General features: G+C 31.9%; 1 protein-coding gene across 1 annotated transcript; it reads right to left on the bottom strand.

Annotated features, from left to right (window-relative positions):
• Nucleotides 1–6,222: 6,222 nt before the first annotated feature.
• Nucleotides 6,223–7,015, bottom strand: LOC107634490 (auxin-responsive protein SAUR76). Its single transcript, XM_016337961.3, has one exon. The coding sequence runs from the start codon at nucleotides 6,856–6,858 to the stop codon at nucleotides 6,445–6,447; it is 414 nt and encodes a 137-aa protein (XP_016193447.1). The 5' UTR covers nucleotides 6,859–7,015; the 3' UTR covers nucleotides 6,223–6,444.
• Nucleotides 7,016–14,881: the final 7,866 nt, after the last annotated feature.

Below are 14,881 nucleotides of genomic sequence, written 5' to 3' on the forward strand. Positions count from 1 at the left end.
ATCTAAGAAAACTAATTAAAAAGAAACCTAAAAATTACTAAAGATGCCTAGACATCACATATGCTAAAATTTGCAAATAATACACAACAAAGAATGAACAACTTAATCATTAAGAATTTATAAATAATAATAATAATAATAATAATAATAATAATAATAATAATAATAATAATAATAATAATAAAAATAAATAAATAAATAAATAAATAAATAAATAAATAAATAAATAAATAAATCCTCTGTTTATAGTCTACAAAAGTAGTATAGGGATATTTCAACAACAAGTGGGTAGTCTTCTAGTATTCCTATACATACAAAAGTACTTTCCAACATCTTGAGTTCCCTAATGCCATAGAGACAAGAGACTTTAATGGAACCAAGATACTATCCCAGATTCTGAAATAGTGCTATATCATTGAGTTTTAACTAAAGGATAAGCAAGAAACTAGCAATGACCAAAAAGGTGATCAAATTTTAAGTATAGTCAAATACCTGGTCATCATTTTGGAACATGAGTTGATGAGAAAGAACGATTGTTGTCATTTGGACCTTGCACACTATTTATACCATGTGTTAATTCCTTGGATCGCAATAAAGACACGCTCCATCAATATTTGTGCCAAGAGAACTCTATTGCAACAGAAGCTTCATAATATTCTCCAAACTTTGAACTTTGTCTTTTATCTCACGAAGTTTAGTCTTCATTGAACTTATAGTCTTTGCATGTTGTTGCTTAATTTTAGTAATTTTCTGTTCTTTTTGCAGAGATATCTTTGTGATTGTCCTCCCATAACATAGAAATCTTCTTGGTTTCTCTTTGCCAAATACTGTGGTAAATACATTTTCGAGAGCATTTCTGACTTCTTGGAAACCCTTAAGTTTATCTTATTAAAAAACATAAAATATTCACTAAGACCTAACAACATTTAACAAATAGAAATAAAAGTATAAAACTATAAGATGAATCTGGCCTCAAAAGAATATAGCCCTTAGGCTGTGAAAGAAAAGCCATAAGTATCCAATTTTTAAACCTCATTATAATCCAAGGCATGGAACAAGTGCCAAAATCCAAAATCTAAGCCATATGTATTCATTTGCTCTAGTTATTTGGGTCCTCTAAGGAGCTTTTCTGATTACGATTCAAATCCTAAAAAACACTTTTTATTTGCACAACAGCTTAACTCGGCACATTGAAAAAGTGTGGTGATAGCTTACGTTGCTAACTTATTGGCACGCTTTAAAAGATTGGAAATAGGTCCCTGTCATATTCACTATAAGAAAATTTGTCTTTTGTCATGCTTCAAAAGTATCCCAAAACGTTAAAAAAAGTGTGGCCATATAAATTGGCCATGCTTTTTGAGCTACTACTACGCTTTTCAAAGGGTCACTTGTTCATCCGTGGCCAATTCCCTATGGCCATGCTTTTTGGGAACAATTGTCACGCTTACCCTTTGCAATGCTTTTAAAACGTGGTAGTTGCTTTCAGTCTATTACCACACTTTTAAAGCGTGCCTAGAACCAAACCTACTGCCACAGTTTTTGAAGCGTGCTTGTATGTAAACTTATTGCCATGTTTTTTTAAGTATGTGCTTACATGTGAACCTTAAATCGTGGGTTAGATCCTTATCAAATTAAAAAAAAATAGGATGAGCATTCATATATACTTCAAAGTACTCTAAAAATAATAAAAAAAATCCCATAATAATTACGTCAAAAATATCAATAAGCATATCACTATCAAATTGGGTAATAAAAACCATAACCACAACAAAGATAAGCTCTAGTTATTTTCCTTTGTTAAACCACTGGAAATTTCAGCATTCTTAATAGTTGTTAACAAATATACAACAACTATGGTAGTCCTTTCTGATATGGCTTTCTCTAAGGCTTCTTGAACAGACTTTCAGATTCAGCAACCTACGACCAGTGGTTAGAGAAGAAGAATAAGAGGCTGCAGTGAGTGAGGGTTTAGAAAGCATATCGAAGAGACTAGGAGAGGGAGGGTGATGAGTAAGCGCTGTCTTATGGTAGGAGAGGGAGGGGGAGGGCGAAGAATAAAGGTCAATGAAGGAAGGTACAACATGATGAGTCAAGGTTTAGTGAGGAAGATATTTCATTCCAGAGAGAATGAGAATGAGGAGAAGAGTTTTTTTTCCCTTTTAATAGAGAATGTATTGAGAAATAATCTAGTGGGAAATCTAAAATTTTAGAAATAGTTTTTTTGCCACGCTTTTTTTGAGTGTCCAAATTGTTAGAGGAAATGACCACACTTTAAAAAATGACAAAAACATAAAACTATAGCCATGCTTAAAAAACGTGGTGATTTCTATCTATGGACATGTTATACAAGCGTAACATAAAAAATGTGGCCAAATGTCTAACCAAATGCCATCCTCATAAAAGCGTGGTTATTAATCCCTTTAGGCTACATTTTTGAAGCATGGCTAAAACAAGAGTGGCAACAGGACATTTTTCTTGTAGTGATTGCACTAAAAGATGAAACTTATGAGTATTTTAAAATTTTTCAAAAATATTAGAGACAAAAAGCTGAGTTAACCACTATTAAAAATTATATGCAAACTATAGCAATTTGGATCTTGTAACACCCCTTATTTTCGAAAAATTTAATTATGAGTTAGTTATGCATACACATGACCCAATTGGAGCAAAAAGGGAAATCATGAGTACGCACGATGTTTTCGTGTGAAAAGGGGTGTTGCACGTACGCATCCCTCATGCGTACGCGCAAGTGGTGAAATAAGCAAAATCATGTGTACGCATGACCCATGCGTATACATAACCTCCGTTTCACGTCCCATGCTAGTTTCTTAGCGTCCACGCTGAAGCAATACAAAGCATATTTTGGGCCAAGAATTGAAGCACAGTTTTAGGCATCCCACGTCCCTCATTTGGTGTGGCACGACAAAGTAAAATAGAGGAAATTTAGGCCATTCCTTGAGGAAAAAGTGTGACGTCCATAGCATGCTACTCTACATCCAACTTCCAATGCTCTAATTTCTTTATTCATTTTTCAATTTTTCAAGTTTCCAAAGAATGGATAAAACCCAAGAAATCAATCTCAATTTAGTTGAATTTAATGTAACCTGAATTTCATTTGGGCATTGAGAATAGGCTATAAATAGAAGATGAGAAAGCCTCATGGGGACTAATTCGGAACCTCTCTTTTTATTCTTCTTTCTATTTCTTTTTTCACTTCTTTTATATTCTATAAGCCATGAGCGGCTAATTTCCTTTTCATTGAGGAAGGGAGCTCTATTGAATTTAATGGGTCAATTGTGATTTGATCTTTATTTTCAATTTATCTTTTATTTGTTTCTTTAGAAAGGATCTTCGTTCTTCACTTCAAGAATTCAAATCTCTTGGGAAAGAATTAGAATCAAACTTGAATTCTGTGAGAACTTGGAAAAGGGATCGTAGAAATTAAGCTTGAAGATCTTTCTCCCAATTCTTGTGATTCTAGATTTGGAATTGATATGTGACATTTAATCAACCAATCCCTAGATTCATGGAATTATGTGGCTCTAAATAAGAGAACATGCTTCATCTCTTCTCATGAGCAATTAGATCAAGGAATTGGCAATTGATCAAGAGGGAGATTGAATTGCCAATGAATTAGAATTCAATCACTTATGATTTACCAAGAGATCAATGATTGCATGATTAAAGTTGAGATGAAAACTAATTAATCCAGAGAATTCAATATCTCTGAACCCTAATGATCCTCCTTTACTCTCTTATTCCTTTACTTTATTTAGTGCTTTCAATTAATGTAAATTTACTTTGCTTTATTTACATTCTTGTAATTTACTATTCGTGCAATTTATATTCCCAGTATTTATAATCATGCAATTAAATTTCTGTTCTTTGTATTCGATGGTTTATTAGTCTAAGTTTTCGTTTGTTTTAAAACTTTGCATTAATTTGTTTCATGATTGAGTATTTCGTTCTTCATCACTAAAGGATTAGTAGCATCGATAGGTGTGCCAATTCTATTTTGGATTTGTTTATTGATTCAACAGAACTGATGTTCAAATTGTGCTTGAAAACTCTTTCACGTGACTTTTTAAATCGACTAGACATAGTAGTTTTCTAAGTGTGCGACACAATACATGATTTTAAATTATCCTAATTTTGAATATGTGCATATAATTCGGATTAGGACAATTCTTGAAATTATGTTTTCTCATAAGATTCAATTGGATAGAACTAGTTTAGATACGTGACATATAATCTGACATAAGCACTACTTTTGAATCTTATGAGGAACCGAATCGGATTTTGCACTTAATCTTTTCAATTAATCGATTGACCAAGACATTGGCAATTTGTTAATTGAGAAGAAACCGAAGAGCCGAGACATCAAAATTCGGTTACTTAAGATTCGTCGTGAACAGAGATAGATTTGCAATCTCTAGAATTAGGTTAACAAAGTTTGATTCTCCTAAGAATATGAACATCTCCGAAACCCTAGATACTCTCCACCATTGATTTCTCTCAATTTAATAATTACTGTCTTCGAAGTATTTAACTTTCAAGATTCCAACAGTATTCTAGGATTTTTCAACATTCTTTAATCCAGATTTTATTGATCTAATTAGTAATTTAATTTGATATTAGCGTGTTCAATCTATTAATTCTCGTGGGAATGATATTCACTCACTGAAGTATTACTTGAACGATTCGATACACTTGTCAGTATTCGTGAGCTTCACTTTTCGCTCAAAACTCAATACAACAACTCTCATAACAAAGTGTCGCAATTGATACTTTTTAGTCACGCTTGTTAAAATATGACTAAAAAAAGAGCAGTCGTTGGACATATTTCTTGTAGTATTGCCATGCTGCAGGAGCATGGCCACGTCCTAGTTAGTGCCAAGCCACGTCCTACGTTAGTGCTAAACTTTAAAAGCATGGCCATATCCTATTATATTAGCACACGGGGAAAGCATTGCCGCATGATTATCTAAATTTCTAAGTTTGAAAAGTATGGCAATAGGTCTCTAAAATCTAACGATATAGTTGTAAATAAAGAAGGCGTAACATTTTAAGAAACCATTTTAAAAGATCGAAGGATGAGAAAATAAATAAAAATAACAATTAAACATATCACTTGTGGAAGCAATGAACAAGAAAAAACTAGCTACTTACACTGCTTAAAAAATTTTACATTTATGAATTCCAGTGATGAACTCCAACCTGAGAATTGAGAAACCTCCCCTCTCCTATCCCAGTTTAAAATCGATTTATACTACACCAATGATTTTGACAAATAGATTATCAAGAAAACTTCTTATATTAATTATCAATCCCACTAGGTAACTAATAAAAAATCTAACCAACAAGCCAACAAATATTTTTAAATTACACTTCATATTAATTAATTATCATTAATTAATAATTATTTAATTTTTTTTTAAAATACAAAATTAATAATTATTAATTATAATTATTTAAAGTTATTTATTTATACTTTAATTATATAAAAGAATACACAACAATGAGTACAGAACGTTGTTACACTTTTGAACTTTTGATTAATAATCCTGGTAGTAACTAATGAACAAGTAGGATTAATAGTCCTGGTAGCTGATGGGGAATGTAATGCATTTAAATTATGATCCATGATTCATTTCACCGTTATAATATATTGCAGCAATAATACGTGCGTACAAGTTATACTTTTTCCACAACAATAATCGAACACACAAATATAAAATATTAACTTAATTATTCCAAAGTTGAAATCAAGGATATAATCATTGAAAGTAATAAAGTTACTTAGCTCGCTCAACTCTCACAACTAATAAACAAACATATATCCATCTCACAAATTACTTTAACAAATAATTAAAGGTGCCTACTCATATATAAAATAAAAGTGGTGGGTAGAGAATCCAGAGAAAATAAAAATAAATAACGTGTGTTGTGGGTCTTATCAATTAAAAGTGTTTAAATAAAATATAGCTACAGACTTGCTTACAGGTATGTTGATACAGTAACATTTTTACTTAGCTTCTCAAGTTTTTCTCATCAGTAACACTAGTTAATAAACAAGCTAAGATGCAATACATTGAAACTGCAAGCATAATAAAGTTACAGCCATGAAATCAAATGACAGCAGTAATATACCAAATATGATTTTAAATTGCGCCACAAGCAAAATTGTGGGCGCCCTGCCATGCAAAACTAAAACATACTAGGCGATAACAAAAAATAAATATTAAATTAGCTATTCAAATATAATACATAATACGTGTCGAAATACAAAATAACACTAAAAATAAATTAAACACTATTACAGAATACATGTTACCTAATTTTTTTTGTGTGCAAGTGACATTTTTATACAGCTATATATAATTGTAGTAGCCGTAAATGCTGCAATGTCCTGAGAAATTAAAGATGGATGAATTCAAAACCGGGCTAGCAAGTATAGAAGTCGACGAGCTCGTCGAGTGACTCAGGCTGAGGATCAGCGTTTTCTAGCATCCAAAGCAGGTGCTCGAACAGCACGACCTCGCATGCCACGTGGACAGTGTCCTCCTCCACGACGACGAAGTTGTTGTCGTCGTAGGACTCACGTGATCTATCCACGAGCTCTCGGAAAAGTGGATGCTCCACCACGTCCGGCCTCACCAAGTATCTCCGCCACGTCTTCCCCACGTACACGGGCCGGAAATCGGCTTCCGACACGGAGGATTGTTCGTCGTTGGCGACGGCGCTCACGGTGGCGCCGCAACGGCTCTGCTTGTTGGTGGTGGTGGTGATGTTGCCGAATGAGTTCCATTTCTTGAGCACTGACTTGAGCTTCATTAGTTTTCCTCCACCTTTGGCCATGAGAGAGAGAGAGAGAGAGAGAGAGAGAGAGAGGTGTGAAAATGGTTGTAACGAAGAGTGAGAAATTAAAGCGGGGAGGGAACGTTCCGTTGGAATATAAGGACGAGGTAGGGGAAGGGCAAAATGGTAAATGGGATGTGATTGAGAAAGTGGCAGAAGGAGATGTGCTTTTTGGCGTTTGGACTTTGGTTGGTGTGAAGTGTGAACCGTCCTTTTGTTGAAGTTTTCCTGCCTTCTTTTGTCTACTTCTTCCTTGCTTAGCTTTATTATTATTGTTTTCTTTATTATTCAAAAAATTTTGACAAAAGAGAGGAAGTACATATATATTGATAATAATTTTTATAGTAAAAATATTATATATATATAAAAAATTAGTTATTAAATTATTTATTATATATTTAGTATATAAATATATTATTTAATTTATTTTAATATATATTTTATGCGGTTAAATAATTTTTATGTATACATCGTATGATTATTGTTATAATTATATTTTATTATTGTAAAATATGATTAGTCTTTAAAATATCTAATTAACAAATTAAAGTAGTAAAATAGTAATTTAGATAATAGTATATAATCTAGAATTCAATTTTTTTAGATGTCATATTTTAAAAAGATTGAATAAATTTTTTTGATAATATAGTTGAAATGTCTTTCCTTTTGTATATATCACTAAATATTTATTTAAAAATTCCTTTCTTATATAATTAGAAGTAGTTGACTCTTAATCATATTCATAGTTAAAAAAAAATTAATTTGAGAAGTAATTATTATAACAAACATCTAATATAAAATTCTCAAATTAAAGACCAAAAATTAAATAAAAAATTATTATAAAATCAAATTAAATAATTTAATGGAAACGAATAAATATTATTATCATTATCTAAAAGAATTTTAAATTATAATAACATAATAATATAAGTAGAACTGCTCCTGATTTAAGCTATATTATTATTTTATATCTCACTATAAATAATGTGTTCGTTTGTATGTGTGTCAAGATAACTCCTGTAGAAAAAAAAGAAAATAAACTTAAGAAACAATCTTAATATCTGAACAGAAAATCTGATAGAGATTTTCTACTGAAGCTAATTAAATTACATTATTAGAATGAATCTTTATTCCATAACTTATAGCACCCTAAGTTAAATTTTATTCACTCTTTTAAAAAGCAAATCATTTCAATTGTCATAGGAAAAAAAAAAAAAGAAGAATACGCATAAAAGTAAAATAAATAAACGATTAAAAGACGAAATTGAACACACATAAGCTTGTTCGAAAAAATAACAAGATTCCAATGAGTACGATCCCTAATTAAAATAGAAATTTCTAACAAAAATAACCATGACGAAAAAAACCCGACACGTCCTAACTAATTTCGTCATAGAAACTTTCATCCTTGTATTATATCCTATCCTTCGTCGGGACCCTTCAGTCGTCCATAAATCGGGGTACCAGCAATTCTCTTTCAATATTTTTTTGCGGGGTGAAGATCCGATTTTGCTGTGTGGGGTGAACTAAGATCTGACAGAGTGCTGAAGTGGGAGAATAGGGCACGTACTCCATCTTTGGACTTTCGTAAAAGATCAATTCCTCCTTTGGGTCCTCCTCCTGTCTAGGGCAGCTGGATTCCTCTTCTTCTGTCTCAGAATCTCACTCGAAGTAGACCACCTCGGGTGACCGTTTCTTTGGTGCTAAAGTGTTCGTATCTAGGAAGGTTATGACAGACAGCTTAGTCTTCTCCTACGAAATCTCGACTTAAGTAGATAGTTTGAAGCACAGTAGTAGTGATCATAACTACCCACGTGTGCTTTGAGGGATCATACTTAGAAGTCATACTTAGAAGTCATCCTCGGAGGGCGCTGCGTCGTCTCTATCCACTGTGCCATGCTCCTCTGGAGATGATAGATAGTATGGGAAATAGAAGAGGTGAGAACTTAAAAAATCTCAATAGGAGTGCTATGTGGCACCTCCATATCTATCTCCAGTTCACTTATGTGATTTTAAAAATATGAGATGGTATACATATATAAAAGAAAATAATAACATAATCAACATCGATAAGCAAATAGAGGAATAATAGCTTATGGATACTCAACATAATCACAACTTAAGATGGATGCAACTTTGAGAATAATAACACAATCAAACTTTTTCTTTCTTAACTTGTAGCTTTTGTGGAAAGTATTGAACTCAAACCGGTATAAAAGGTGAGAGTCCCCTTCCCTTATCGAAAATTCTTATCCCAAACGTTTTGCCAATCACCTTTCTTTAGCAAAGAATCATATCGATATCGTGTCTTTGTGGTCATTTTTCCTTACCGAAGGATCATCTCCTCAGTTCAATTTATAAACATGGTTGTTTAGGCATACACAAGAAGAAAATCATGCAAGAAGATAGATACATATAATGATAAAAGGGGCATGTGAAATAATGATACCATATTAATGATAACGATACTATAGTCATATGGCACATGATAGACATGTACTCTCTAATTAAAGAGATAATAATAACATAATGGCATAAGTTAAAGAATCGTGTAGTATCGTATTTTTAATGTACATAATGAAAATATAGCATATTAGATAGTCGAACAAAGTTTATAAAAAGACGTGTACTTTTGACTTAAATGGCTTGTAAGGTAGTAGTAACAATTATAGGAATAACATTCATCACAAAAACACAAAAATATGCATGTACTCTTAATAAAAAAAAAGTCTTAAACAATGGTGAGTTTGCGTATGGGAGAAACTTTGATGATGAACATAATGCATGCGTGTAAGGGAAAGGAAAAAGGGAAATAATGCCATAAAATACATAATCATGATAACAAGATAAGAGCATCATATAGCAGGAATATAGATGGTAAATAATAAAATAGAGCATAACGCATGCCAAGCATAAAAGTAACAAAATATAATTCTCTACTTTTTTTTCTAACGTCTCTTGAAGGACAACCCTTGTGTTTGCACACAAAGTATTTTTTGTAGAAGAAAGGACAAAGATTAGTATTTGAGAGGAGTGATCTCCTACCTATCAGTATACCTCTATTTATATACTTTTGGTGGTAGGTGTGACTGCCTGACTGTGGTATTTTGAATTCAAAAGAAAGGAGATTGTTAGATTCCTATCTATAATTTAAAATTCTAAGCCTATTTCCTAACTGATTTTTTAAAATTTCAAATTGAATTTTCTAGAAAATGTTGGTTGTTACATAACTTGCTAACCAATTTGCTATTAAATTTGCTTCACGAAGAAATTAATCAATTTGAACATCCCAATGTCGAAGGATGAAATATTGAATGTTTGAGATCAGGTCATGTTCTTCATATTTGTTTGTACAACTGAAATTTTAAAGGAGGATGAAGATATCCAAACAATCAATTTCACAAATAAATTTTTTTAGATCACTTTCTCAAACTAAAACAAACTCTCTTCAAATCGCTAACATTCTAAAATGAGATAGATCTTGAGCAACCTAAAATCCATTCGCCATAAGAATTTCTAATAATGGAATCAAAATCAATCAAAACCCAAATCAAAAGCAAGACTATCATCATAATTAACCTAAAAAAATTACCTGAAAAGAGTTTTCAAATTAGCCACTGATTAAGGTGCTTGAAAAAAAAATTTTGACTTGCATATAACCGAAATTTATTTTTTTGTAGTGATTCTAGCATTAATAGTAGCCTTGTAGTCCAACCAAGAATTATCTCGATTAAAAATATATCATGCAACAACATCTTTATATCCACCACAACTCGGCCCCAAGGATTAATCTCTACCGCACTTTTCGAATTTAGGACACAAAATTGTTCGTTCCATCAACATCTAGAATAGACGAATCCAATAGCGTCCAAATAGCTTTAGATTTCTCACAATCCCTAAGACAATGTTCCACTATTTTCTGCTCTAATCGACACCTCAAACAAATATCTAAAGCAGAAAGATAATGTCTAAAGCAAAGCACTTTCGTTGTTAGTGCCTAATGCAAGCCAAGCCGAATAAGAATTTTTTTTTAGAAAAATTAGTCTTCCACAACCATCTTTAATCGTTCAAATTATTCCTCCCAAATCTGCACTTATCTAACCACTTGTACTCCTTTCTAGTGCTATATTGTTTTCATGCTGCTAGCCACTAGCAATAACTAAGATCACTATTGCTAATATAAAAGGATTAATGCTTTGAATAACCTACAGAATATCTTTAGCAATTGGAGTTTCCAAATTATCAAAATCTCACAACCCATTCCTCCAAATTGTCATTCATAAAATAATTCAATTCGGATATATTAACACTTGAAAGAAGCTTATCCAATTTACTAATTAGAATCAAAGCATCATGCCAAATGGATTGTTAAAGACTTCCAATGCACCACATGAAACCATATTTGAGAATATCAAAAGCTCTAATAATACTTTTTCAAATAGGATAGCAATTTCGGAAACAGTGGGAGTTTAAATGAGCGCAACTAGATTTTGAAGATATTTCTTTAAAAGCAATAGAATTCACAGTTTATCCCTATTATTCATACAGTCCCAAACAAGCTTACTAGAAAACAAAGCAAGATTTGTACAATGGCATCACAAAACCGACTTTATGATATCAATAACAAATAGGATTTGGTTGACAAAACTATTCAAATTCTAAAAAATTATTCGAAATTTCTAAACTATCCCTCTTAATCTAACCTACTTTTCTCCCAATCCCTAACCGTTTAATTACCACCACCATCCAAATTCTTCCTCGTCGAACTTGCATTCCCAGCTACAACCACTGCTATCGTTACCGCCACTACCACCATCGTCGTCGTCACCTTCTTCTAGTTACCACAAAGCTTAGCTTGAGAATAATTGAGAAAAGAAATCTATCATAGACTCATTTTAAAAAGCTTTTTTAAGTCACTACAGACCTAAAAAGAATGTGTTTTTTTTTAAATATAAGCGTAAATGATCAAATTGCTGGCATAAATAATGGTAAAAGATATAAATGGCACATAAGTTCTTAAAAGATTTAAAAACTTGATAAAATAACCAGATATTAGATATATAAATTTTAAAAAGAATTTTAAAGATTCAATTTTGATGTAGTTTATTGCAAGCGTGTTTTTAAAAATAGGTAATTTTCATCTTTAAAATTTGACAATTTTAGGCAATAAAGTAATTTTTTTTTGTGAATGGCCAAAAATTTCTTTAAAAAATGAAAAAGAGGTCTAGTGATCAAATTTTTCTCCATTTTTTGCATATGCTTTTTTAGAGTAAAGTATACTTTTTGTCTCTAGTATTTTGAAATTTTTCAAAATTTTTCTGACGTTTAATTTAATTCAATTTTATACTCAAATTAAAAATTAGTTTCAATTTTATCCCTAGTGTTAATGTTTTAGCACTCAACTTTTAGTCAACTTTATTTTTTTAATTTTACCCATATTTCATCATCATCAATACCTCCACCATCATCAAATCACTATCACCACAACCACCATCCCTCCATCCATGCCGTCCTCTAGTACATCTCTCTGAACAGCCTCAACCCACTCACCATCCTCATCGATGCATGGTTCTGTTCCAGAGATCCATCTTGCTTTCCGTGAATCTCTCCAAGTTGGACTACCTGACATGAAGCATTGTGTGTCCTTTCCTTGTCACTAATTTCCTCTGTTAGTGTATCATTATTTGTCGCTGATAGCCTGATTAGCCTCTGATAGTGCTTTACTCAACGTAGTTGCTCTTCTAGCCTCTACCCTCCAATTTTTGCTTGCTTTGTCCCTCTGTGGATGCAAGTATGTGTGTATATTTTTTTTCTTTGTGTATTATAAATCATATATCTCTTGTTTATGTTTTTATTTTCTATTTTTTCGTATGTGGCTATTAAAAAAATATGATGTTGATATTTGTTGAAGCTGTGTAATTCAAATATAGTGCAACTCTTCGTATTTATTGCTTTTGCCTCAAAAACGCTGGGTGCATGGTGGGATTTTGATAGTGATGTGGTTGCTGTATGGCAGTGGTGACTGGTAAAGATGAGATAGGGTGGCGGTGTGTAAGGGATGGTGGGGGAAAATGGTTGTGGAAGGTGCAATGGTGCATGGTGGATCGGAGTGGAGTAGTTTGGTGGCTGATGACACTGATGGTGATCATGGTTGGGGGTGTTGATGGTGATGAGGTTGATAATAGGAAAAAAATTAGAAATTTATAGTTAAGTAAAAATTGAGATGTCAAAGAATTAACATAAGAGAGTAAAATTGAAACTAATTTTAAATGTTGCGAATAAACTTGAAACAAATTAAACGTTAGGGATAATTTTAAAAAATTTAAAAATATTAGGAACTTTTTTTATTAAAATGTGTGTGAAACTACTTTGTATTTTGGAAAAGGCTTGTTTATTTGATTTAGTTTTTTTAGGAAAATTTTGAATAAGTATTTAGATGGTGCATTGAATAAAAAAATAAAATTCAACCAGTAGACCTCTTTTTCATTTTTTTCCTTTTTTGTTAAAAGTTGACTTATCATAAAATCGCCTAATTTAATTTTCACTATAAGAAATTCGCATCGGCGGATTTAGCAGTGGATTTATCAAAAAATTCCACTAATAATGGGTTTACCGTCGGATTTAGCGGTGAAAAAAATCAGACGGTATAAACCTTGCCGGTAATTATTTACTGTCAGATTTTTTTGTCCGCCACTAATTACCATTGGAAAAACTCCGCTGGTAATTTTTTATTATCGGATTTATCCCCTGGTAAATCCGAGGGTAACATGCTATTTATTAATAATTAAATAATAACTACTGGTAGATTTATCCCACATTAAATCCGCCGATAAACTTGAATTTTAATTCTTTTTAAACAATCCGATCCATCCGATCCAATTTTAAATAACAATAATTTCAAATAACAATTTTAAACAAAATCAAACATCTTAAATCACATGGTAGTTACAACATACAATTTAAAACACATAATAATAGACATATAGGCATATAATCAAATGCTTGGCGTGCAAAAGCATCAAACAATAAGAAATAACACAATTAAGTATTCCTTCAACATCAATTCACACAAATTGATCCTATACAACACAAAATCATTATAAACGATAATATTATACAAATGCATTATATTAAGATAACACAAATAAGATATAAACTTATTATACAAATACATTATATTAAGATAACACAAATAAGCTAAATATAAGGAACCAAATTTATGAAACATTTTTCTTGGTAGATGATAAAATATTCAGAGAAATAAAATCCTACTCAGTAATCAAGCTCACAATGACAATGGTGAGAGAAGGAGAGCATCACCTTATCATAAAGGCGTTGGGCACACTCCCTTGACGAAGGAGCATACATTTTATCATTATCTACTGTCATCGTCCATCAAAATATAAACTAACTAAACACAAGGTGCATAAAACCTACAAAAAAGCAAAGAAATTGCTCAATTTAGGAAAAAAAAAAAATCTAAATCGATCTTTTAAGCAATATAAATAAACTGCAACATACTTATTGCTGCTGCATAAAATTTACCAACCATTAATACAAAAGGAGTCATCCTTTCTATCACAATACACCGTTAAATGTACCCATCGAAACCAAAATCCAAAACACACTCGAGACAAATTTCACTCCTTAATGAATACAACCCTAAATAATTTAAACAAGCCCATTCATCAAAATCGCAAAACAAGGCTTGGTCCTATCTATCATAAGAAACTAAAGAAATTAAAAAATTAAATGCATCAAATCCAAACATCAAATTTTTCCTTTGTTCCCACTCACACAATGACTGCATAAAAAAACACCATTGAACAAATGGACAAAACTCATGATAATGCATCAGTAATGGTAAATTACTCATAAATAATACCAGATCCAGTACAATCAAAGAAATCGATGCAACACATAACAACAATAAGATAATAGGGTGTTTTTCAAATAAATTGCTAAAAAAATAATAGGAAGAGGGAGGAGGACAACCTACCTGGAGGGAAGAAGGAGCAGCTCT

Source organism: Arachis ipaensis, chromosome B3, assembly GCF_059453495.1.
Source record: "Arachis ipaensis isolate K30076 ecotype BB chromosome B3, ASM5945349v1, whole genome shotgun sequence".
In the NCBI taxonomy this organism is placed as follows: Eukaryota; Viridiplantae; Streptophyta; class Magnoliopsida; order Fabales; family Fabaceae; genus Arachis; species Arachis ipaensis.

What these genes read in the sequence shown, in the direction of transcription:
- LOC107634490 (XM_016337961.3), bottom strand. Translation starts at nt 6,858, where the DNA reads ATGGCCAAAGGTGGAGGAAAACTAATGAAGCTCAAGTCAGTGCTCAAG.